This window comes from Kwoniella botswanensis, chromosome 1 (genome assembly GCF_036426115.1).
Source record: "Kwoniella botswanensis chromosome 1, complete sequence".
In the NCBI taxonomy this organism is placed as follows: domain Eukaryota; kingdom Fungi; phylum Basidiomycota; class Tremellomycetes; order Tremellales; family Cryptococcaceae; genus Kwoniella; species Kwoniella botswanensis.
This window is the reverse complement of record NC_088599.1, coordinates 17,438,432-17,461,871: the sequence shown is the minus strand read 5'-3', so window position 1 is coordinate 17,461,871 and position 23,440 is coordinate 17,438,432. Positions and strand designations below refer to the sequence as shown.

At 45.1% G+C, this 23,440-nt stretch overlaps 9 protein-coding genes across 9 annotated transcripts; 5 read left to right on the top strand and 4 right to left on the bottom strand.

Annotated features, from left to right (window-relative positions):
• Positions 1–445: 445 nt before the first annotated feature.
• On the bottom strand, positions 446–1,095 carry L199_006607 (uncharacterized protein; the record flags this gene model as incomplete). Its single annotated transcript, XM_064892305.1, has 4 exons — positions 446–490; positions 653–702; positions 818–917; positions 1,012–1,095. 4 exons carry the CDS (start codon positions 1,093–1,095, stop codon positions 446–448), a joined length of 279 nt encoding a protein of 92 aa, XP_064748377.1.
• A 444-nt stretch (positions 1,096–1,539) lies between these two features.
• L199_006606 (uncharacterized protein) lies at positions 1,540–2,700 on the top strand (the record flags this gene model as incomplete). The annotated part of the gene is made up of 3 exons (XM_064892304.1): positions 1,540–2,437; positions 2,538–2,608; positions 2,680–2,700. 3 exons carry the CDS (start codon positions 1,540–1,542, stop codon positions 2,698–2,700), a joined length of 990 nt encoding a protein of 329 aa, XP_064748376.1.
• A 229-nt stretch (positions 2,701–2,929) lies between these two features.
• Positions 2,930–4,168, bottom strand: L199_006605 (uncharacterized protein; the record flags this gene model as incomplete). Its single annotated transcript, XM_064892303.1, has 3 exons — positions 2,930–3,004; positions 3,082–3,905; positions 4,012–4,168. 3 exons carry the CDS (start codon positions 4,166–4,168, stop codon positions 2,930–2,932), a joined length of 1,056 nt encoding a protein of 351 aa, XP_064748375.1.
• Positions 4,169–4,563: 395 nt separating this feature from the next.
• L199_006604 (uncharacterized protein) lies at positions 4,564–8,506 on the top strand (the record flags this gene model as incomplete). The annotated part of the gene is made up of 4 exons (XM_064892302.1): positions 4,564–4,782; positions 4,855–8,144; positions 8,209–8,335; positions 8,414–8,506. The coding sequence occupies 4 exons, from the start codon at positions 4,564–4,566 to the stop codon at positions 8,504–8,506; spliced, it is 3,729 nt and encodes a 1,242-aa protein (XP_064748374.1).
• A 477-nt stretch (positions 8,507–8,983) lies between these two features.
• On the top strand, positions 8,984–9,501 carry L199_006603 (uncharacterized protein; the record flags this gene model as incomplete). The annotated part of the gene is made up of 2 exons (XM_064892301.1): positions 8,984–9,183; positions 9,243–9,501. The coding sequence occupies 2 exons, from the start codon at positions 8,984–8,986 to the stop codon at positions 9,499–9,501; spliced, it is 459 nt and encodes a 152-aa protein (XP_064748373.1).
• A 646-nt stretch (positions 9,502–10,147) lies between these two features.
• L199_006602 (uncharacterized protein) lies at positions 10,148–11,241 on the bottom strand (the record flags this gene model as incomplete). The annotated part of the gene is made up of 4 exons (XM_064892300.1): positions 10,148–10,184; positions 10,237–10,496; positions 10,633–10,806; positions 10,930–11,241. 4 exons carry the CDS (start codon positions 11,239–11,241, stop codon positions 10,148–10,150), a joined length of 783 nt encoding a protein of 260 aa, XP_064748372.1.
• A 711-nt stretch (positions 11,242–11,952) lies between these two features.
• Positions 11,953–13,288, top strand: L199_006601 (acyl-CoA thioesterase II; the record flags this gene model as incomplete). The annotated part of the gene is made up of 3 exons (XM_064892299.1): positions 11,953–12,588; positions 12,676–12,834; positions 12,908–13,288. The coding sequence occupies 3 exons, from the start codon at positions 11,953–11,955 to the stop codon at positions 13,286–13,288; spliced, it is 1,176 nt and encodes a 391-aa protein (XP_064748371.1).
• Positions 13,289–13,500: 212 nt separating this feature from the next.
• L199_006600 (uncharacterized protein) lies at positions 13,501–14,135 on the bottom strand (the record flags this gene model as incomplete). The annotated part of the gene is made up of 3 exons (XM_064892298.1): positions 13,501–13,512; positions 13,578–13,748; positions 13,815–14,135. 3 exons carry the CDS (start codon positions 14,133–14,135, stop codon positions 13,501–13,503), a joined length of 504 nt encoding a protein of 167 aa, XP_064748370.1.
• Positions 14,136–15,059: 924 nt separating this feature from the next.
• Positions 15,060–23,231, top strand: L199_006599 (uncharacterized protein; the record flags this gene model as incomplete). Its single annotated transcript, XM_064892297.1, has 42 exons — positions 15,060–15,116; positions 15,170–16,238; positions 16,320–16,405; positions 16,461–16,515; positions 16,581–16,649; positions 16,711–16,902; positions 16,966–17,073; positions 17,126–17,643; positions 17,778–17,861; positions 17,923–17,957; positions 18,014–18,112; positions 18,176–18,317; positions 18,386–18,454; positions 18,517–18,541; positions 18,601–18,705; positions 18,761–18,855; positions 18,898–18,970; positions 19,028–19,055; positions 19,118–19,384; positions 19,447–19,570; positions 19,629–19,699; positions 19,751–19,806; positions 19,849–19,903; positions 19,958–20,037; positions 20,103–20,166; positions 20,240–20,406; positions 20,475–20,481; positions 20,550–20,604; positions 20,663–20,680; positions 20,745–20,869; positions 20,936–21,234; positions 21,384–21,552; positions 21,640–21,686; positions 21,749–21,880; positions 21,943–22,014; positions 22,064–22,117; positions 22,277–22,549; positions 22,628–22,735; positions 22,795–22,878; positions 22,933–22,989; positions 23,052–23,074; positions 23,145–23,231. The coding sequence occupies 42 exons, from the start codon at positions 15,060–15,062 to the stop codon at positions 23,229–23,231; spliced, it is 5,403 nt and encodes a 1,800-aa protein (XP_064748369.1).
• Between the last annotated feature and the right edge of the window lie 209 nt (positions 23,232–23,440).

Here is a 23,440-nt window from a genome sequence, read left to right as displayed (position 1 = left end):
GAAGTAAGCTGTGAAAGGGGTATTCACGATTAGGAGATTATTAAATAATCAATATATTATCAACAAAGGAAGGCTCAACATGCTGATCCAATTTGGTACACCGCCAAGTTTCGAGTCCATGCGTTAGAGGGCTAGACCGCAAGACCACACTGCCTTGTTCAATCACGAAGAGTTATGCCTCGCTTATAGCCAATGAATTGATGAATTGATGATACATTGGAATGCTACATATATTTTATGACTGATACTTGCGTGGTGGGTACTGATCAGATGTCAAATAATCAGAAAGATCATCGCAATTCCTTAAGATCCTAGAATCCTATTCAATCTCATCTCCATCACACACCATGCTTTGTACCACCGATATGACATTTATCCGTCCTCGCGTTCCATCACTGGCCAATCGATGACTCGAACTCGAACTCGTTCATATTCATATGCTTATTCATTTCTTCTTCTCTTTCTCCCATTGTTCCGGAGTTAGAGTTTTCTAAATCGGTGTACACCCAAAAGAAAGAAAACAGATGTAAGCTGTTGTATATACTCGTATCGAGTATAACGTTCGAACGAGATATGATACAAGGTGACGATACATGTACCATGTACCAACTCCAAGATGAAATGAAATGAGAAAACATGGAAATGAACTTACCTGTGAGAAAGCATGTAATTGAGCGATTTCATCTGATAATATCTGATTGACTGTAACGTAACATCATCCATCAACATATCATTCATCAGCTCAAAACTTGATGATGTTCTGTACACATGTATTACCTTCTTCCTATTGAACGAAGAAAGTGACAATCGTACTCACCCAATTTATGTCTACCTAAAGTCATCTTCCCTTTGAAATCGCTTGAGACTATCGTAACGGAGTATGAAGAACCGCAGTTTCCTGATGTATCTATGAATTCCTGTGTCACCCAAAGGCAATCAGCTAGATTAGGGTTGTTCGTCCATATTGGTGTCTTGGATAACATAGAATAGCAACCTGAAGGTGGAGCTTACAAGAAATTCAATCTTCAGATTGGACCGTAATTTATCTTCCATACTTTTCAGTACCGTCGGCTGAGGCTGTTCGTCGATATCCATAATGAGAGATGCGATTGATTGAAGAAGAGGTAAAGGAATCACAGATGATCCCAAGGCTGTTGCGTTTGCTAGGGACGCGGTTTGGGCACTATATAGGTACGATCCACGATGATCGATGCGAGACGAGTATTGATTGATATCCAGAAGATGAAAATGGAAAAGTGGGATTGATCGATTGACCGCTGCTTATCTGATATATTGGTCAGCCAAGCCAAGGCACGACATGGGGACTACAACATGATGTGGATATATCAGGACTCACTGGACTGATAATCATAAGCGGAATCAGATTGACCCCCTTACAAACTCACCTAGCATCCTTGCGTTCCGACTTTTTCGACTTCACTTTTCTAGCTACCATTCGACAATCACTGTCTAGTCTACACATACCTTAGTCGTTCTCCTCATCACCACTCATCACCAATCATCACCCACCTCACCACCATGTCTCTCTCTCTCCCCTCGACAGCCTCGTCCTCTCTCCGCTCTCTGCGGTCCCTCACTCTGGGCGCTACTCGATCATACGCTTCCCTCTCACCGTACTCTCCTCCTTCGTCATCCGACTACCCCCCACCTCGACGACCCACCCGTCCATCTTCTAGCGAATTCTTCACGGGCCGTCCAGTGTTCCATGAATCCCTCTCAGAACTGAACTTCACCATAGATTCTATCAAGAAATCACTAAGGGTCAAACACATATATCCTCTCCCTTCGGATTTACCGTACGTCAACCCCCCTCAGGCAAATTGGATTTCTAAAGAAGAACTATCAACATTGTTCGATATCAAACTACGTACCAACACTTTACGTCAGGTTCACGAACTTCTATCTGAGCTGAATCACCTTAGACACGTTTCGGACTTGAGTGGGAATGGTGAACTTGTAGGAAAAATCAACGAAGTCTTGTCTAGGTACGAAAGGCGCTCTGCTTCTTCCTTTTCGTCTGGGGTGGACTCTCAGAAGTCAGGCGAAGAGGAGGAAGGACAAGGGATAGATGTATTTGGTAGATCCTATGGAATGGGTAGAAAGAAAACTTCAAGCTCGAGAGTATGGCTTATACCCTCCCAAAGTTTACTTTCAACTACGACCGATACAACTTCTTCAACTGCGACGTCGGCGGAAATCCTGATCAACCATGTACCCCTTTCACAGTATTTTGTACGACCCTCTGACCGAGAAACTATTCTTCGTCCGTTGAAAATCACTGGATACCTTGGGGCATTCAATATATTTGGGTTTTCGAGAGGCGGAGGGATGTCCAGTCAGGCTTCGGCCGTGGGATTGGCAGTGGCTAGAGCGTTAGGGGTAGCCAAAGAAGATGCGAGGGATATCTTACAGGCTGGTGAGTGTCACGTACCATTCAAAAGACAGGTCATATAGCGTTTGGCTGTTGCAAGCTTTGTGCTGATAAGTTGCTAACTTGCTCATTTGCCGTTTTGCAGATGGCGCCCTTATGAGAGATACAAGAATGACGGAGAGGAAGAAGACGGGTAGAGCCAAAGCTAGAAAAGGAGTGAGTGATTTGCTCCTTTCTCTGCGTCTGTCGTTCGACGTCGTTGACTCTGTTCTTTTCTTATTTTGCAGTACACTTGGGTCAAACGATGATCGTCACGATATATCACATATGCATATATATTCACAAGGTACTAGCCACCGTGTGACGATCGCCACACTTTGAGGCTTGACTCGACGGGGATATCTTCTGTATATATCATATTCATACTGTTCTGGCATTGTTCATATTTAACTAATCACTAATGGTACTTGGCACCATATCACTAAGATCATCCTAACTCCCTTACTCAAACTATTGTTCAACGATCAACAAACATTATCACACTCCGGTGTGTTTTTTGACAAACTCAATGCATGGTACAATGAATTCTTCCCATCCTTCATCCCCAGGGCCCTAAGAGTATTGCATTGCCAAAATCAGCAGTCATATCTTTCCAACATTCACATGACTTAATGAGATACTATACTCACTCCCATAGATTGTTCAAACGAATGACCGCCATCCTTTGACCAAATCCTTTTCACCTCCACGCCCAATTTTTCCAACTTGTCTGCGAAGTCTTTGCTTTGCTTTATCAACACTGTCTGATCCTTCTCTCCATGCATGACTACCGTTGGCGGATAATCCTTCGTAAGATGATAAGTAGGTGACCATTCCTTTGTCAATCTCTTGAACTCTTCCTCTGCTTCTGGTCCTTCTGAATCTAGAAGCCGTAACATCGCTTTAATCCTTGAACCTTTTTTAGAAGTGTAGGCATTAAGATCCAATCTCTTCTTATCTCCTTCACCTGGTCTATAGTCTGTTCCCCAGAAAGATCGTAAGGTCTCTTGTGACATGTCTGGCTCTATCTCCCAATACCAAGGACAAGCTATCACTGCATTGGCAGGATTGAAATCTCTCACTAATCTCTCTAGTTCTTCTGAACTTGTTCCGTAAGGTACGGGACGATCCACACTTTTGCTAAAATGGGGATCGGCCAAGTCAACGGCACCAAATATATTCAATTCCACCAGGGGTTTAGGTTGGAAATGTAGTGCGCAATGTGCACTCAGATGTCCACCCGCTGAATCCCCTCCGATTATGTATCGTTGTACGTCGATTTTATCTTCACCTAGTACAGATGATAGGTTGTCGAGACACCATTGGAATGATTCACTGAGATCCGAGTAGATATCATTGAGAGTTGCTTGTGGCATGAACCGATACGAGACTGAAATGATGTGGATACCTAATGGTTGGAAGGCTGGATGTACCCAGACGTTGGGTATGTAATGTTTACCTCCAACCCAACCGCCTAATAACACGATACAATATCAACATCATCATCAGCATATGGGTTTTACGATTCGCCGATCAACGTAGACACTGCTTAGCTGAAGATATTTCGAAGTTTCACTCACCCCCATGAATCCAGAATAACCATGGCTTCTTACCTCCCCCTTCTATGGATTTACCAGGGAACACTCTGAGGGGTACATCCACGCCTTGGATGGTATCTACCACATGGTCTGAGAATGGTTGTGGGCAAGGTGAGATCCTTTGAGCGGGCGAGGTCATCTTGGCTGTCGTATAGGAGTTAGTTGGTGGATGTCCTCAGCTGGGTTAACTTCACTCATGCATGCAATAGGACATACAAATAGATGGCAAGTTGTGCTTTTGCCAGTCCATCGCACCGAGTCCGGTGTCCGTAGCTCCGTTGATCCCAGGGGTTTACTTCCGTCGGAAAACAAGGTGATTCTGAAAAACCACACACACTCAACCCCGACTTGAAACACATCTTTCCTCTTCTCATTTCTCTTCATTTACTTCTTTCTCTTGCAGATTCGGAGAGTGCGATACACAAGCACCCATCTATCGAAGGATTTGCCTGGTGATATATACTCGGATCACTAGGATTCGCCCTCGCAACCCAACCTTCCTTTGAAACGCTTCTTCCATTCAAAGGGAAATATATGCCTAAAGTCAAAGTACCGATTGAAGATCTTGTAAATAGTCGTAATCAGTCACCTGAACCATACACCAAACCACTCATCCCACCTCTCAATACTGGGAGATATACTACTTCCTCTACTAGATCAACACTCAAGTTACCTGTAGGAGAAGAAAGGAACAATACTGTACAAGAGAAAGAAGAGTACTATAAGAGGTTGAATGAATTACAAAGGCATTGCGTGAGTACCGTACCCTAGATTTTTCAGTTGCTCAGTGCAGCATTGACCTCGATTGGATTCTCGGATGTGCAGACCTCACCCGACCCATTGAACTGTATCTCCTCTCCTACACGACTAGGACTGGAACTTGCACCACCAACTGCACATCGATTCACACTCATTGATTCGTATCGACCAAGAAGAGCGCCGGTCCAACCTCTCTTCCCCCCCGAATTTACACCGCCGCTCGAGCCTGATTCGCCCGACTTACTGGCTCTGCCCCCTCCACCCCAGCACCGGCCCGAGCCAACATCAAATACTCTTGTTGATCAAGCATCCGCACTTTTAGATCCCGAATTGAGTCACCACCAAGTCCCAAGCGCTGAACCAACGCCAGACTTAACGGCGGCAACAAGGTTAAGACCGAAACCAAGCAGATCATCTGGTCGCAGGTCCATTCCTCCTCGACAACACATCACTAGATCTCGCTCTCAGATAATCGTATCTAAACCAATCCTCCCTCTTGAACCCTTCGAACCTGATCCAAGGGAAGCTCCCCCATCTGGAGAACTTAAATCGACAGAACCTCCCACATTAGGAATCACCTCAAGTGTAAAAGACACTAGCCTCAAGCCTGTGAACTCATCCTCTTCGTTATCACCTTGTCCACCAAGCGAATCATCTCTCTCTTCAGCTCCACCAGATTCACCTTCGCAACCGGCAGTATCAAATACCTCCTCCAAGTCTACTAGATCTACGCTTTCGGCGAATGATCTGAAAGTTAAACTACCTTTACCATCGCTCAAGAAGCAGACGCCAGCGTCTTCAAGTAAGAAGAAAGCACCTGATAAACCTAAACCTAAAGGTAAAGGTAAAAACACCAGAGATCGATCTAAGGATATCCAACCGGCTAGAAGTAACGAGGGTCAAGTGTGTATAGTAGATGTTGATAGGCAGAATCAACTGAATCACAGGAAAGAAGTAGATCACATCAGTGAAAGTAATAAAGAAAAACTTGTGGATATCGGACATAAGGATCTCAAGTCAGAGGGTCAAATTGAAAGAAGTCAAACCAATCAGGTGGTAGAAGGTCACACCTACGGATCTCTCAATCAAAGCTATCTGGATTCGGAGAACAAAGAGCAATACGCGAAAATTGGTGATAACATCGACAATCCTGAGACATTTGCAACAGATCCCGAAGAAACTGTTGGATTCAGAATCGAGGCAAGCCGGGATTCTGGTGACATCGGAAAATCAGTAAACGTAGTCGACCACCTTGAAGCAATCAAACCTTCGAAAAATCCCCCAGATCCACTTCCTCTGACAACTTCAGCCAAACCACCTTCTGGATCAACTAATCATACTGGACAGTCCACTACAGCCAAATCTCCCATCCTACCAGGACCATCAGTCCGTTTTGAACCGCGGTCGGACGTACTCCCAACACCACCTTGTCTACAGCACACTCTACCGCCCAGACCAATCATTCCCCCTTGGCGTCAGGAGCATCCACGTTTTCCCCGATCGCCCGTGAAAAACACTGCACCGGCTAGACATTCCACAAGGATCGCCCTTCGCTCAGCATCTATTTCTAGGCCTGAAGAATTGGAACCGGGAGAGATACCTGCGGAACAGAAGATTCCTGATCCAGCTGGCGACACTATAAGCGAGCAACCTCTGGATACAACCGCTTCATCCAGATCTCGTTCCACCTCGGCTGTCAAGGATAACCTCGAATTCGACCTGAATAAGGCTATCGCAGTCGTCACCAGTAAATACCCAAGCATTCCGGTGATCCCTCCCGTCCAAGCAGTGACCAGTCCGATCGCATACGACGTTCCAATCATGTCACCCTTGCCAAAAAGACAAAGCAGGAGGCCTTCGCGATTCCAATCACCTTTGATGGATAGTTTGGAATCTCCTCCGCCTTCTGCTCCAACACCTAAGCATTCGGCGCCTACGCCCGAACATGAAGGATTTAGCGACTCCAGTTTAACACCTCCACCCACTTCTCAAGATCCAGCTTCTGCTCTGTCTACCGCGGTGCCCTCGACTGAGGAAGCTACAAAGAGAGGTAGAGGAAGACCTCCCAAATCAATCGGACCAGTCGAAGAGAAACAATTGGACAATCAAGCTAAAGGAAAAGGTAAAGCGAACTTCGATACAAGTCCAACCCCTGCAAAAGTCACACCCGACATCAAAATTCCCAAAAAGGCTGGTAGACCATCCAACAAACGTCTTATTTCTCCTGATCTGGTCCCTCAGTCTAGCTCGGCATCGAATACCGAAGGTAGTGTCAGTCCAACCAAAATTACTCTCAAGCTGAATGTGGGCAAGAGCACCAAGTCAGATACTCCTGATTCTACATCTGATGCTGGGAAGAAGGCTGCAAGGAAGCAAGGTGGAGGAAAGAAGAGGAAGTCTGAATCGCTCGAACCAGAAAACAAAGTCACTCCTTCGGGGCAAGTACCAAAGGTGAAGTTGAATTTCAAGGGTCTAGGTGAATCTGGTCAATCTTTAGCCCCTGCAACGCAGCCTACCACTTCGGATAAGCAAGATGGACGTCAAGTCAAGAAGCCTAAGAAGAAAGCAGCTCAACCAGAAGAGCAAGAACCTCAAGAGAAAGCTAAGGCAAAACCTCAAGCCAAGAGGACGACAAGGGATTACTCTAGCTCGGTGTCTGAATCAGAGAAAGAAGAAAAGGTCCGGCAGCCCAACAAGAAGAAGAGAGTTCAGAGAGTGGTAGCGGATGAGGAGAGCGAAGACGAAGAAAATCATATCGAAGGGCAATCTGAAGTGAAGAAGAGTAATAAGACACCGAAGATAGCAGAAGAGACAAAAGTTGTGGGGACTTCTACTCTCAAAGCACCTTCGGCTGCAGACGTAACTGCAAGAGTACATGATGAGGTGGAAAACACCTCAAAATCGCCTGGACAGAATGATCGATCGAAATCGTCCCCAGCACCCATTGCGAAGCCACTCAAGAAGAAGCCTCGACCTTCTGAGCCGTCCAAGATCATCTCCAAAGGTCCAGCTACTCCCATCAACAAGTCTGAAGGATTGGCAAGATCGAAGTCTACCACTCAACTCGGTCAAAATCATGGAGTCGAAGAAGGATCGAGTAGTAGGAAGGTTTTACCTGTCAAGAAACCGATTGCGGCACCTCGACCTAGTGGAACTCCTGTGGCTGTGACCGCAGCTAAACCTTCAGGACACGGTATGGGATTATTGGGAAATACCTTGGCTCTCTTACAGGGCACCAGTAGTACTCCCAAAGCCAAAGAGTTGAACAAGAAGGATGGAGGGAAAGATACGAAGAAAGATGTTAGTAGTCCGCAAGTAGCGAAGAGAGGCGGATGGGGTGGAGAATGGGTACTAACGTGAGTAGTCTTTCTGTAAATGGTAGAAAGTTCTTGGTCTAACCATTGGCTGGCGATACTATAGTCCTCAACAACAAAAAGAATATGATGATAGTAAACCTGAGAGAGACGCAGCGAGAAAGAGAAGAGACGAATATAGGAAGAACCCGGTGAACCTACAGGAAGCTAAAGATGCGTATAAGGTCGATGCGGTAAGTTCACGCCGTCTCTTCTAACTTGTATTTTGCTACTTGCCTGTGCTCAACTGACCTACCCCATGTTGATTGTAGATGCAACCCCGCACCATACCTGTTCCTGGATCAAAAGGTATCCAGACTTCTGGTAAACCCTCTGAGATGATGGCTGCGATATTAGGGTGGTGATTGTTCTTTCCTCCCGATTATATAATATTCATGTGAGAAGTGACATGTGGAATGCCCGTTCCAGAAAATGTATATAAATCATCTATGTTTCAAAGTTCACCGCACTCATCACGAGCATCAAGCAGCTCTCGGATCCAAGATTCACTATATTACCAAGAACGAGCCTCTTTTCGCTATACGAGTCTATACAAATATAAAAGTCGAATCCGATGATCTTGACTTTGTCGTGCTTGTCGTTGTGGGTGTCTAGATTGACGCAAGGTATATAACGACGAGTGATTCTTTGATATTACTGACGATTCTCCTCACTAACAAACCAACACCAACAACTATCAAATCCTCCCTAAGTCACTCGAACGTACACATCAAAGACTGTATGGTATGCAGTCGACTTAAATGGCAGATATTCACGACACCTCGTCCTCTTCCCGCTCTATCAAATAGATCGTACCTGACCTCGAAGTAGGAGTACCAGAAATGGAGGATGAAAAGGATATCGCGAAAGATTCAACGCCGAATACATTGGAAAACAACCTCAATCACACTGTACTCGACGATTCGAAAATATCGGTTAAGGAGAATATCGGTGAGGTGTTGGAAATTTGTATTCCTCGATTGGTGGTTGGTGGTTGGGACGATTGGTGGTCAATACCATGCCATCTCAACGCTCATTCTGTGTATGCCTTAGCACGAGGAGATAGATAGCTGGACTAATTATTTCTCGTTTCCAATTTAGCGCATGCACCATCCAGGCTTTCCCAATTTCCTACGCTGGTGTCTCCCGATCATTCGCCAATGTCATATTTCAAATTGGAGGTGTAGTAGGAGCGGCCATCCAGGCGGGTTTACTGAATAATGGAGATAGTACTTTGGAAGATTGGACGGGACGCAAGAATTCGTATTTCTTTGGTCGAGCCCTCATCATCGTTAGTGAGCTGGTGATGCTCACCTATAAGGAGAGGAAGGTAGAAATTTCGATGAAGGAGGAGGTTTGATGATGTATCCCACCTCATGAGTTATGATATTGCTTATGGAGTCCGTCACGATGCTATGTTGAAATGATTTCGCGAAGGTACTTTCACTGTATATATACCTATATGCTAAGCCGAAATCTTTCCATATCTTACCTCATTCTCGAACCTCGAGTTTCGTGCATATATACTCTCCTCGCTGATCAGTGAGGATGACTTCTCGAAGGGTCATCTCCCATAGACGAGTATCTTCGACCTTTTCTTGTAGGACCATGAGAGGTTCCTGGCTCATTTTTCTCATACGACGGCGTTCTGCATTCAGGTTTTCTACCTATGCTAGAGCTGGAAGAGCTCCCAGAAGAGCCCGAATGAGATCTGTGAGTACGTGGCGGAACTTGTAATAGGCCACTACTATCGCTGGTTCTCTGAAGCACAATTCATCAGTACTCAATACGAACACTGAGGTGTATTGAGATACTGTAAGTACTAAATTTTCAAGTTAGCCCACTCACCCATCTTTGTGCTCTGGTCAGCCGCTCATACTCTTCTTGGTCTATATGCTTTCCATGAAGATGAATGTGCCCATGATCCGAATCTGGCACTTGGAATAACAGAGATCTGTAGATTACTCTGAAAGCTGATTGACAAGATGACACAGACCAAGTTTGTTTTAGGATACCCTCATGTCCAGCACCAAGCTGGTCATCCTGGACAGATAACGAATCACTAGAGTCAGCCTTCACATCAAAGTTACAGTACAATGATAGTGTGGGGCTGACCTTCATTGGACAGGTGGAATCAATGCCCGACAATACAGCTTTCTTCCAAGACCTGGTAGGCCTATCATCCCTCTTACTTCGCGGAGCTTCTTGAGCTACCGTAGTGATCAGATGACAACCGCATGGATCGTACCTGCTAATTACCGCCGAACAGTCACTGTGCCCGTATATCGGTAAGACGTGGGAAGCCACTTCGTACAGCGTAATGTCGTTAGCTTTATCACTTGCAATAGTCTGATCCTGTGACACAATTCCGCCAAGGATATCATCCTGTAGAAAATCGAATGGTAGAGTCAACACATGTCTCATTACTTGGAATTGATGTTCGTGCTGATCAGATACTGTATTGATAAGGGAGGACGAGGGAGATAATTACTGAAATCCTAAAATCTCTCTTTTCATCCTTCTCCACATCATCATAATTTCGTACGTCCACTACACGATGAGACTCGTCCAGCACCAATGCTCTGAGTGTAGAAGTAAGTTCGTCCGCGGAGGGACTGTATAACGTTACCCGAGATAGAGGGAAATTAGCTTGATGCCCTTTGGTCTGAAACACATCGATAATCAGTATAACTATCTCTGCGCAAATGATGACAAGGCATGTCTTTCCTCATTAGGAAGGGTGATAAGAGATGTCCATGGGGACAAGGTGCGAACGACGAAGACTTACGCCACAAGTAAAACTTCCCAAATACTTTCTAGCATCCTTAAGTGCCTTGGTATCATGAGGTAAAGAATGGACTAATTCTGTACATCCGCAATTCCCATATCCCTGAATAGAGTAATTATCAGTTGTTGATTTCCGATTAGCTTCGTTGATCGCCTGAGCTAACCGCTCATCAGGAGACAACCTTGAGAGGGGCTGGGTCTCCCGCGATCGGTGGGATTGAAGAGTCTCTATCGTATCTCTCACTCGAGGATTGAGATCATTATCCTCCGGGTAATAAGCTACGTCGTGCTCGTCTGGAAGGTATTCGACCATCTTTAGGCTTGAGTGGCAAACAAGTATGTTCAATCCACATGGGCCAAAGAAGATACCTTCAGAGTGATCCTCACTTTGATATGCACGGGGACTTTCAGATACCTCGAGGACTAGGAACTGCTAAATCGGAGTTGGACAAAAGAGCTTTTGCTTTTTCTTGATGACGAGTTTCAGCTGTTCGAGGCCCAGTGGGATGAAAGGTAGGTCAGAAGCTACTGACGTATATGTGCGCGATACCCTTCGAAAGATGATGTCAGAAGGCTCATGTGGGCAGATAGGATCTCCCTTGGCTGCGTCACGACTGGCAGAGAATCATGCCATTTTGCAAAGTCATTCGACATTGACCTTTGAAAGGCCATCCTTCCGATTCGGCGCTCGTGGTTACGGTCAGGTCGAAGCAAATAGTAAAAGCTAAGTAAGCTTCCCGACGATTCGGTTGACAAAGCCTCTGACAAAGTTCAACTGACTAATATGGGAGTCAGCGCTATCTCCCGTCCAATGCCCATTCAAGAGGCCGACCATCCAAGGACAACGACCGTGCATTTGTAGATTGTTCCGGTTAATGCGGAGTGTGAGATTACCGGTTCAGCAACCACGAAGAAAAGATAAAAACAAAACCTGGATCACACAATTCGCATTCATATCTCTTCTCCGATAATCATATCCACTACTTGTCTCGACATCGTACATACTGCAGAAACCATATGTAATATGGTGCCCTTCGCTCGTCTGACCGATCTGGTGGGCGTGAAACCCCATCCTTCCGCATCCGACATATCAGTTTCGAAACCATTATGGGTTCCCTCAGGTGCGAGGGGAGTATTCGGCGGTCAAGTCATCGCCCAATCCCTGGCTGCTGCTGCTCGTACCGTCTCTGCACCATTCGGTCTGCACAGTATGCACTGCTACTTCCTTCTCCCTGCACATGCCAGTCCAGATATACATTACAAAGTCGAAAGGTTAAGGGACGGGAAGAGTTACTCGAATAGATTGGTTAGAGCTTGGCAAGGTGATAGAGAGGTATTTGTACTGTTAGCTAGTTATACTGTACCACCTACGACTTTACCCGAGAACTTCAGTTCGGCATCAAACTCACCCCAGGGGAAGATCAAGATATCGCATACACTTCGATTCGCCAACGAAACTGAGGATAAAAGTCAGAGTCAAAGTCGACCTTTGTCCACACCGACGTCAAGTGTTCAACCGACGTATCAAAATCCTTTCCCACAGAATTTGAAACCATGGGAAGAATGTTTTCCAGAAGAAGATAGATGGCAGAGGTTTTTCGATGAGAAATGTCAGGAATGGAAAGGAGCCAGGAGGAGGTTCCTAGAAGAGTATATAAAGGTGAGGTCCCACCTTTGCAACATAATATACTTTGAATAATCTGCACGATTCAGTGGAACCATATTGATGGGTCTCATCTTTGTATAGGAACGAAGAGAGTCACCCGTCGGTATTGCCAGAGCTCGCGTCAAGCGATCTGACTTGTCGCAGAATGAGGAGACTGAAGATAGTCCGGTTCATACCCGAATGAGCTGGTTACATGCTAGATTGGATCCAAGCGAGAACCCAGATATCGAGACTGTGAAGGTAAGCATATGCTCCTTTGCACGACTAACCTTATCAACTTACTGATACATACACGTATTTCGATGTTCTTTAGGCAATGATAGCGTATATGACAGATTTCCAATTCATCGGCACCGCCTCTCGTTCAGTAGGATTACATCAAAGCTCAACACCCAGAATAGGAATGCTGGCTTCCCTTGACCACTCTATCCACTTTTACCCCTTCCCAGAGGGTTTTGATCCATCTGCACCACTCCTTCACGTTATGGAATCTCAGAGCGTGGATATAGCCAGTGGTAGGGGTGTAGTCCAAGGGAGGGTGTATACGAAAGAGGGAGTTCTGATTGCTGTGACGGCTCAAGAAGGGGTGGTGAGAGCGGATCTGAAAGGGCTGGAAGCTAGGGGGCTAGTAGAAGGAGGGGCGGTCGGGGACGATAAAGATGAGAATAAGAAGAAAAGACAGGCCAAATTGTAGGATGTACGATCTTGGTAGGGGACGGTGCAGACGGTCTTGTGATGTTTCTTCGGGGGGAGTTTGTAGATGGTGTATACACACACACACACACACACACACACACACACACACATATATATATAGATAGAATATAGAATGCATCCAGCTAGACTTGGATCGCACATTGACACTACAGTCTGCCTAGCTCGATGGCTTCAAGATCATAGAACTACTCAAGGTAGGAACTACGTTTGATATATTTAGCTTCCTGTAATGAATCTGGTTGATCAGAATAGTAGCAGGTGCTTACAGTATCAATCACAGGAGTATCCTCATCCTTACATGCCTCAGCCAAACATTTAGCTTCACTGCATGAAATGCCAGCCCACGATTTGGCTTCATCAACATTGATCCACGGTTTCTTATCGCTCAGGGTGAATGAGGCGGTACCTTCGAAAGCTTGACCGGCAGAGACATTGCACTATGTCATGTCCGATCACTATGATCAGCTTATCACAAAGTCACGAGAGGATAGACGACTACTCACAGACATGTTCCAAAAGGGCGTAGGGAACATCGTCTTGGGCACATCAACATGATCCAAAGTCGTCCATACGAATGGGTATTTCTTGTTTTCGTCTACTTCCTTCTGTGTGAACCCGTACGTTATAGAATCTTCACCCCTTTCGTAATCCGCTTGGTCCTCACCGTTAATCCACTCAGAGTATTTCGGGATGGTAACCTTCACTTTGGCTATTGTTTCTGCCTCGTTGTTATCGTCGACCTCTTGGTGTTCGTCTGGAATGCCAGCTAGGAGGGTGGGGCAGAAGCTCGTGATGAGTAAAAGAGTGTGGATGAGTTTGATCATTACAGTATGTCAGTGATAGAGATACAGTCAGGGGGATTGGGCTAGAATGATCTCTTAAGTCAGAAGATCGAGTTTTTGATATCTTATATACGATATGCAGCGTTCAATGGACCGCAACACAATGTCTTTCCTAAGAAAAGGGACCAACGACTCATCAATTTGGTGATCCCCCTGATCAATTAATAATCTGACAATGAAAGGAAGGATGCTCGTTCATGGATGAATGCCCTTGGTTGAATACTGGGTGTTAGGTTAGGCGTTACAACGAATCGATATGCGGTAGTAAGCGGTAACTGATGAGTGGGTGAGCAAACAATGTAGACAAACTAGTCGCCTCAACGACGAATGATACGAGTTAAGTGATGCATGTAAGATCATGTATGTTGACGATGAAGCTCCTGCTGTATATGTGTCCATAAATATTCGAGTACAAGGAAGACTGAAATGCAGATGTCGCCCATGGTTAGATACTACTGGAACAGGATGACGATGAGGGTGAATAACTGGTCATACCTCACCTCAGTTTCCCTGAGCGAGATCTGCTTTTTTCTGGCACCGTGGTTGGTATAACTAACTGACTGTACCTGAATGTACGGTATGCAAAAGCACAGTCCCATATCTCCACTTTTCACTTTGAAAGACCAAGAGAAGGAAGACATGTGGATTACGATAATAATATAATGACCTCAGTGGTAACTCACCGCGACACTACGACTACTCGAGCATGCTAGCTTCCGATCGGATTCATCATCACCACCATCATCCAATTATCTCAATTGTCAATTTTCATTAAACAGTCAATATCAGATTGTGCCTAAATATATTATAATACTCATTCTATAATTTTCAATAATACTTATCACCATACTCTATCCAATCCAGTAATACAGAGGGCCATCTGACTAGCAAGGTCGGAGAGTAGTCATGTCAGCATCCCAAAGGAGGATCGATCTGGATTCAATCCCTGTAGAATATCTTCAGGTATGTAAAAGCATACTCCTACACATGGCAATTCTGATTGTCGTTGCCTGCAGTCGTATCCCTATCCAGCATTCGTGCTGGTCGTACCTATATCCTCCGAATCACCCACACAAGACACCAACGTAGCTGGACCATCATTCACACATGTGGAGCACGAGGTTTTCCAGCCCTTTGAGGTAGTATGGTCCAACACCAAATACCAGACGTATACACAAGGGAGCACTCTATTAGAATGCTTGGATGTGGATGGTGCGAGAAAGTTAGGGAAGTGGATCGGTGGACAGGGGGTCCAGCATCCGAGTGGAGATAGTAGCGTGAAGGGGAAAGACAAAGATCACACGTTTGCCAGTGATTTTACGATCGATACCACCTCAGGTGATGGACCTATACGACCTCAAGTGAAGGTCGGAGAGCCATCCAGCACAGGAGGTCCGTATAGTCCTAGAACTGTTCTAGGTCCCTCTTTGATCGATCAAGACCACCTCGAACCGAGTATCACCCCAACCTCATCCTTCTCCGAGAATAAACCTCTATTGCTCAACTTTGTTCATCCATCAACAGCTTCATTTGAGCTGATCAAGACAAATTTACCTATATGGCGCACCGGTAGAACAGGTGGAAGTGGTAAAGCACGGATGACCACACATTCATTCGTTATAATCACTACAATTCCTCGTTCAGACTCAGACACCGTTCCACCTTCATCCTCGTTTTCTGATCCGGATCCATTCATGTTAACTCCAATGAAAGAGAAATCAAATTTCCTATCGCGTCAAGACGAACTACCAGAAACACCAGTCATCCCCAAAACGACCGTTCTCTCACCTTCTACATCTCCTTCCCACAAATCACTTACTCGACCTATACCAGCTGCGACCAGTTCAGACCCCGCGCTCACCCATAAAGCCGTGACGCCAACGGAGGAATTGAATGGGTTCGATTTTACATCGAAGAAGCCTGGGGCGATACGGTTTGGAAGGGATGGGACAGTGACTACATCTAATCCGGAGGGGAACAGGCGGGATCTGGTCGCGGACGTACATGATCTGATGGAATCGACAGATTGGTCACAAACTCCTTTAGGACCTAGAGAGCAGTGGCCACAGAGTCTGAAAACTATCGGTAAGTCCACCTTTTCCCGAACCAGAAGCATGACCAGAACCGGTGGGTGGGAAGTTGAGCTGATGGCTCTGTGTACTGCAGTCTCACTCGTTTTGCATTACCCACATCAATGTTGTTTATGGTGGGGAAAGGAATTGACCTTGATATACAATGAGGCTTATGCTCAGGTGAGTACATTCATGTGATTCGGGAAGATGGTGGCTATGCTAATCTCGGTTACAGATGATGCATAAACATCCCCATATATTTGGAATGTCCGGTACAGTCGCTTGGGCAGGTAAGTCGCGATCTTTCAAATCATCTTTGTGTGTATCTAGCCTGATACATATCGATGTATCGCAGAAATTTGGAATGCATTAGGACCTTTGTCGGAACTAGTATTGAGTGGAACACCAGTATGTAAAGAGGATGGTGAGTCAATCTGGCGATCTCACTTTTTGGGGAGTTACTGATCACTCTCTTCTTTCAACAGACTTCTTACTGTTTAAGCAGCTTCCTCATCAGGGTAACGGAATCATAGAAGAGTATCATACATGGATGTGGGTCCCAGTCTTACAGGAAGATGGTACTTTTGGAGGACTGTGGAATGCTACTATAGCTACCACGAGTAAAGTATTAGCGGAAAGGCGGATGGCCACTGTACAAGAAATGGGTCAGAGGACGTGTGAGTCATCTCTCCAATTGGAGAATCTGTCATTGCAGCAGAGCTCATACTCTTGTCTTCTAGCTATTGCAAAAACGATGACGGAGTTTGACGATGCTGTCATCGATATTTTGGCGGCGAACGCTCGTGATGTACCATTTGCAGCTTTCTACCACGTCGATATCCCCTCATGTGAGTTTTCATTTTCGGAGGCGAAGAAGTAATTGCTGAATGCGTTCTATAGCAACATCTCGACGTGGTTCAGGTGGATCGGTTGAAGTGACCAGAGATGGTGATCAATCCGACAACATCAGATTAAATGTCCGATTGGCAGGAGCTATTGGTATACCTGACGATCACCCGACTACGCCTTCGAATCTATCTATCAACATACGAACGAGACTGCGAGGCAGTAATGCTACCCCCTTCCGTGCTGCTCCGAGATCGCCCACATTATCTATTCTTTCGTTATCTTCTGGGGCACCAGTCCCATCTGCTCCGTCGTCCGTAACAGAGGGCAGCGACACGGCAGAGACAAATCATTGGCCAATTCGAGAAGCACTGTCATCGAATAGATTGGTAATGGTGGAGAATTGTGAAGGTCTTATACATGATTTTCCAATCAGAGTATGGGATGAATTACCAACCGCAGCGGTGGTCATTCCGATAGCGAATGAGTCGAATGCTGGTGTACCGAGTGCTGTGTTGATCTTGGGACTCAACCTTAGACGACCGTTTGATGAAGACTACGAATCATTTATAGTGAGTTGACATATCCGGAAGCCTTTGGAAGTTGTGACTCGCTGATATGATTTATTTCCGTAGCATCTGTGAGTTCTGGAAGTGGTGGGCAATATAGGTCTGGCTAATCTCGTGATATCAGATTACGAGTACAGTTGGCATCAGGTATAGCAGCCGTAAGGTCTTATGAAGCTGAGAGACAGAGAGTAGAGGAACTTGCAGCGTTAGATCGAGCAAAGGTCAGTTGACTGTTTGACTCGTTGTCGCGAGATATCAACTGAATGCCATTGAACCAACCAGAGTCTACTATTCTCGAACGTCAGTCATGAACTCAGGTAAGTCTACTCTGTCAAGCTCGGTATTGGCCATTCTGATGATGTCTATTTTATAGAACACCTCTGACACTTATTGCTGGTCCTCTCGATGATTTATTGCAAGAAGCGCCTGAGGGTCAAAAGAAAGATACCCTAATCATGGCTCGTCGGAATGTGTAAGTCAGAATGACATCAGAAACGGCCCATGCACACCAAATGCTTACGATAAGATTGCTCAGCCGTCGACTAACACGACTTGTATCGACTTTGATGGACGTTAGCCGACTGGAAGCTGGTCGATTGAAAGGTTCTTTCCAACTTGTAAACCTTGGAATGATGACGCGGGATTTGGCAGTCCTGTTCAAGGGTGCGATGGCTCAAGTAAGACCCTAGACTCCTGCGTCTATTCTGTACGAAAGTGGGGTGGTGTACTGAGTAAATTTGTGCAGGCCAGATTGGATTATATCATCGACTGTGATTTATCGTCTAGAGCTGTTTATGTTGATACAGAACATTGGGTATGTCTGATCGATTAGCGATGTCTACACCTTGTATACAGGCTTACTAATTGGGGACACAGGAAAAAATCGTTTTCAATCTGATAGGTATGTTTTAACCTTATCAGCTTTCTGCATTGAACATGCTAACCTGTATATTTCAACAGGAAATGCCATGAAATATACGTTGGAAGGTTTTGTCTCTATCAAACTTCGATATCAGTCGGGAGAAGCTGTTTTCACTGTTCAAGACAGCGGAGTTGGTATACCTTGTGAGCCCCGATCGCCATACTTGATATACCATTTAGGCTGATAGAAATATGTCAGCCTCGGATATAAACCTTATTGGCGAACGGTTCCACCGTGTTCAGTCGGTCAGTCGGTCTCATGAGGGTACAGGAATAGGTTTGGCATTAATCAAGGTACGTTACTGCTATCACGGCGGGAGCTGACCTGACTTTCAGGAACTTATCAAACTCCATGGAGGACTGATGGCTATCGAAAGTACGACGGCATTGGAATCCCAAGACGGCACTCGTCAGTTGTATGACAGCCCTTTTGCTTTGTAGTGTACTAACCTTGTATCCTTCTCAGACGGTTCAACATTCGCAGTAAGGATTCCGTAAGTGTTGGATAACGACAATAAATACTAAATCGTTCCATACTGATTCATCTGACACATAGCCTCGGCACAGGTCACCTACCGTCCGATGCGATCGAAGATGAACAAATCGTCCGAAATTCCCAGACCACCTATGGTCAAGGCATCCTCGATGAGGCGATGCAATGGACTCGTGAGAGACGAAATAGTACTGGTACCCCAAGTTCTGAAGTTGGCAGTGCTTTGGAGGAAACGAGCAGCCGAAGCTCCAGAAGCTTAGATCCTAATACACTGTACTTTAAGAAGGACGATGTGATCTTGCTTGTAGATGACTCATTGGACACACGTCGGTCAGTGTGTTTCATTAAGTCACCGTTGTGGATTGGGATGCTGATTTTTCGAGTTATCTCAGCTATATGAGCTCCATCTTCGCTCCTTTATGTACAGTAATCGAGGCTGGTGATGGTCTAGAGGCACTAGACTTGTGTGAGAGGCGTATGCCTGATTTGATAATTTCGGATGTGATGATGCCTAACGTGAGTTGAGCACTGCGTAACTCCAGCTGGGATCGAAACTTACGGTATGATTCCATAGTTGGATGGATTCGGTCTGCTCGAAGCGCTCAAAGCGTCTCGAGAACTTTCGATCATCCCAGTGATAATGCTGTGAGTGAATAATCGGAATCGATTCAGTTCAACATGCTGACCAATATGTAGTACTGCTCGAGGAGGGGATGAAGCCAAGGTGGACGGTCTTCTTGCTGGTGCCGATGGTACGTACACATGACCCTCAATGGATACTGATGAACATACAGACTATCTTGCAAAACCATTCAATTCCCGTGAATTGCTTGCTCGAGCACATATGCAGTAAGTCTTGAAATCATTCTTAGCCAACTTCACGTGTTGACGAGCTTTCTTCAGAGTACAATTAGGTAAAAGGCGTAAATCGCTGGAAGATGCTTTCGATCAGCGGACATCGGAATTACGTGCTTTGACGGAATGTAAGTATTCTCACCCAAATGGATGCTATCATTTTGTGACGGCTCTTTATGTCTGCCCGCTTTAGATTCTCCCGTGGGTATCTTCAAAACCACGGAAGATGGGACTGTCACATATACGAACAAGACGTGGTGCGTGTTCATTTGGCGCTCTTTACTATACTGGTATACAGTTAGGGAGGTCAGGCAGCTGACGTTTGTGCAGGCACGAGCTCTCTGGGTATCCGGAAGATGAACCAGTTGATCGTTGGGAAGAATACATTGGAGAGAAGTATAGAGCCGAGATGCTCGCACACTGGGATCGGGTTCTACATGGGACAGATGAAGACATTTGGATCTCATATGATTATCAGTTTACGAATGGTATTTGGGGTGAGTTACTGTACCGTTGGTACTTATTTAAATCCGTATAGCTGACAATAACATATTCGTCTTTTAAGCGCAATTGTAAGTTATCATAAAGAGCCTTGATCTTCGGAATTGTAATTATGACTTATGGAGCTGTATGTATATAGGAAAGCGATTCGGCTTGATAAGATGGGCGATAGAGTTACTGGAGCGAAAATGAAAGTGAGTCTTTTCCTTCTTAAGGGACCGGAGAATTGTTGCTCATGATGTGCGATTATAGGGAATACTTGGATGTGTGGTATGTCTTCTTTCTCCTTTCGCCGAAGTCCCACCACGGACTGAAACCTTGGTTGGTATCGTAGCACGACATCACTGAACGCAAGTTGAACGAAGAGTCGCAGAGACTTCGGGTCATCGAAGCTGAACAAAGGAGAAAAGAAGCCGAAGAAGCGAAACGACAACAAGAGCTTTTGATAGATATAACGTCGTGAGTGTGGCAAACGTCCGGATCACATCGCAAGATCTCTACTGATTGTATGTTGTGTATCTATAGTCACGAGATCCGGAATCCAATCAGCAGTCTTATGCAGATAAGTTCCCTCCTACTCCATCACATGACGTCTCGTCTAACGTCTTTGTGTCTTTACTGCTCTTCCTTAGTGAAAACCAATCTTCTATCCTTGCAGGAGCAGCTTGAAGTTGTATATGAAAAACAAGGGTCATTCACCCCCACCAAACAGCTACTCAATAATATCGAAGAAGACTTGGACGCTTTGGAAAGTATCTATCAGTGTGGATTGGCTCAGGAGAGAATATCGAATGATGTACTGTCTTTGGGGAAGATACAACTTGGTATGTACCGAATCTTCTCCAACGCTCTGGATATACTCGTCCTTACTGATATCTGGTATTTCTGTCTGTTAGACAAGCTACGTAAGCTGCCTAACATTGATCCATACTTCATGCAGTCACCAGCTAATATTCGATGTTGCTTGGTACAGAAATGTTTGATGTCGAAGTTGACATGACTCGAGAGACGAAGAAAGTCATGTCGATATTCCAGAACGAAGCTCGTATGAAGAGAATCAACCTTTCCTTGGAACTTGGAACAGGAATTGAAAAATTAGGTTTGACAACTGTTAAGACGGATCCTGTGAGATTGAATCAGATGTACGTGGGATTGTATCCATTCGTCACAATTTCAAGTCTAGTAGGTGTTGACTGATTGCTCACATACTATGATGTGTTATCAATCAGCGTTACCAACCTGTTGTCGAACGCAATCAGATTTACCGCAATGAGTGGTGAGTAGCTATTTTCCAACCTTACTCAAGCACACAATGTTGATTTCATTTGTGGTCAACAGGCATTCGACGTATCACCCTCAAATACGATGTCAGTTTTGATCCACCAGTGAACGACGCTTGTGTCATGCCTGGTCAACCCAAATTACCCAAACAGATTTTGGACGATCAACCGATATATCTATACTTTGCAGGTGAGTGCCTCCTCGTCGATAGCGTAGCTGTGAGGTTGCTGATCATCCGTGGGATCTTCAAGTGACGGATACAGGACCTGGTATGACTGAATCTGAACTGGAGATGCTGTTCCAAAGATTCTCTCAGGTATCTTGTGAGTGGAATCATCCCAACAAAGGTTGTGTTGCTGAGTGCCTTTCCAGTGAAAACACATACGATCTTTGGTGGTTCGGGATTAGGATTATTCGTTTGTCGACGTGAGTTATAGCCATCTCAGGGTTCCGGCTGTTTGATGTATTTTAACTGACTGACCGCAATACTTTTTTTCTTGATCACAGAAATAACCCATATGAGTAAGTGCATCGCATCGAAACAATGCTTGGGAATGCCCACTGACTCTAGACATATTCGATCAGTGGGCGGTAAGGTAGACGTGACCAGTCAAAAGGGCAAAGGCAGTACTTTCCGATTCTTCATCAAAGCGAAAACGTGTCCAGTTCCTCCTAAGGAAATTGAAAGTAACAAGGAATCGAAGGAATTGAGCAAGAAGTCGGCGTTGATGAAATCGAAGAAAAAGGATATATTCCAATTTGATGGCAAGAAACCTCACGTGTTGATAGTGGAGGATAATTTGATCAATCAGACTGTTTTGGCTAGACAATTGAGACATTGTAACATCACTTGTGATGGTGAGTCTCGCCTTCCCTTCTTCTGGTTGGTATCTGTATCTATGCTGATGGGGGTATTGTGATACTGGGGTTGATCAGTCGCAAGTAATGGTTTGGAAGCTTTGGAAAAGATCCGATTGGTATCTTCGGTTGATGTCCCGCATGTTCAGCCGTTCGATTGTGTTTTGATGGATCTCGAGATGCCTGGTGAGTTTTCTTCGGTTCAGTGTTTTACGATTCCCTGGCTGATATTGTTTGCGGTACAGTCATGGATGGATTAACGGCGTTAGATCACATAAGGGAGGAAGAGGCTGCTGGAAAGTTGAGGAAGAATTTGGTCATTGCACTTAGTAAGCAACTCGTTTTCGGAATCAGAATGATTATCGCTTATCGTACTTGATCAGCTGGAAATGCCAGACAAGGCCAAATAGATGAAGCGAAAGCAAGAGGAATGGATGAGGGTGAGTGCAGTATCTCTCATCCCCGTATCTGAAATGATCACTGATGGTTGTATCTCTACCAGTCATCATAAAACCATATAGACTGGTAAGTCTCTCATTCCGCTTGCATCATCTCTTCCTCCACTTCGCTGACATCTTTTCTGGCCACTTTATAGGACGATTTGCTCCAGAAAGTAGAAGAGATGATGAAGATCCGAGTTTCGGAAGCATCCAACCCGACATCACCTAATTTGAATGATTAAGTAACTGTTAGAAACATACAGACAAGCAATTTAGAATTAAGGAAAACAACTTTTTGTACCTCTCATATAGATTTGTATTAGTATGAGTATCTTGTAGCATTAAGTTGGTCAGCGTGAGACAACACCTGGTGGAATGTATCTCCTGACGATCTGATGATTCAGTTAATCCGCTGCAGGACTCGGTTGCCTCGAATAGACGTATAAACGTT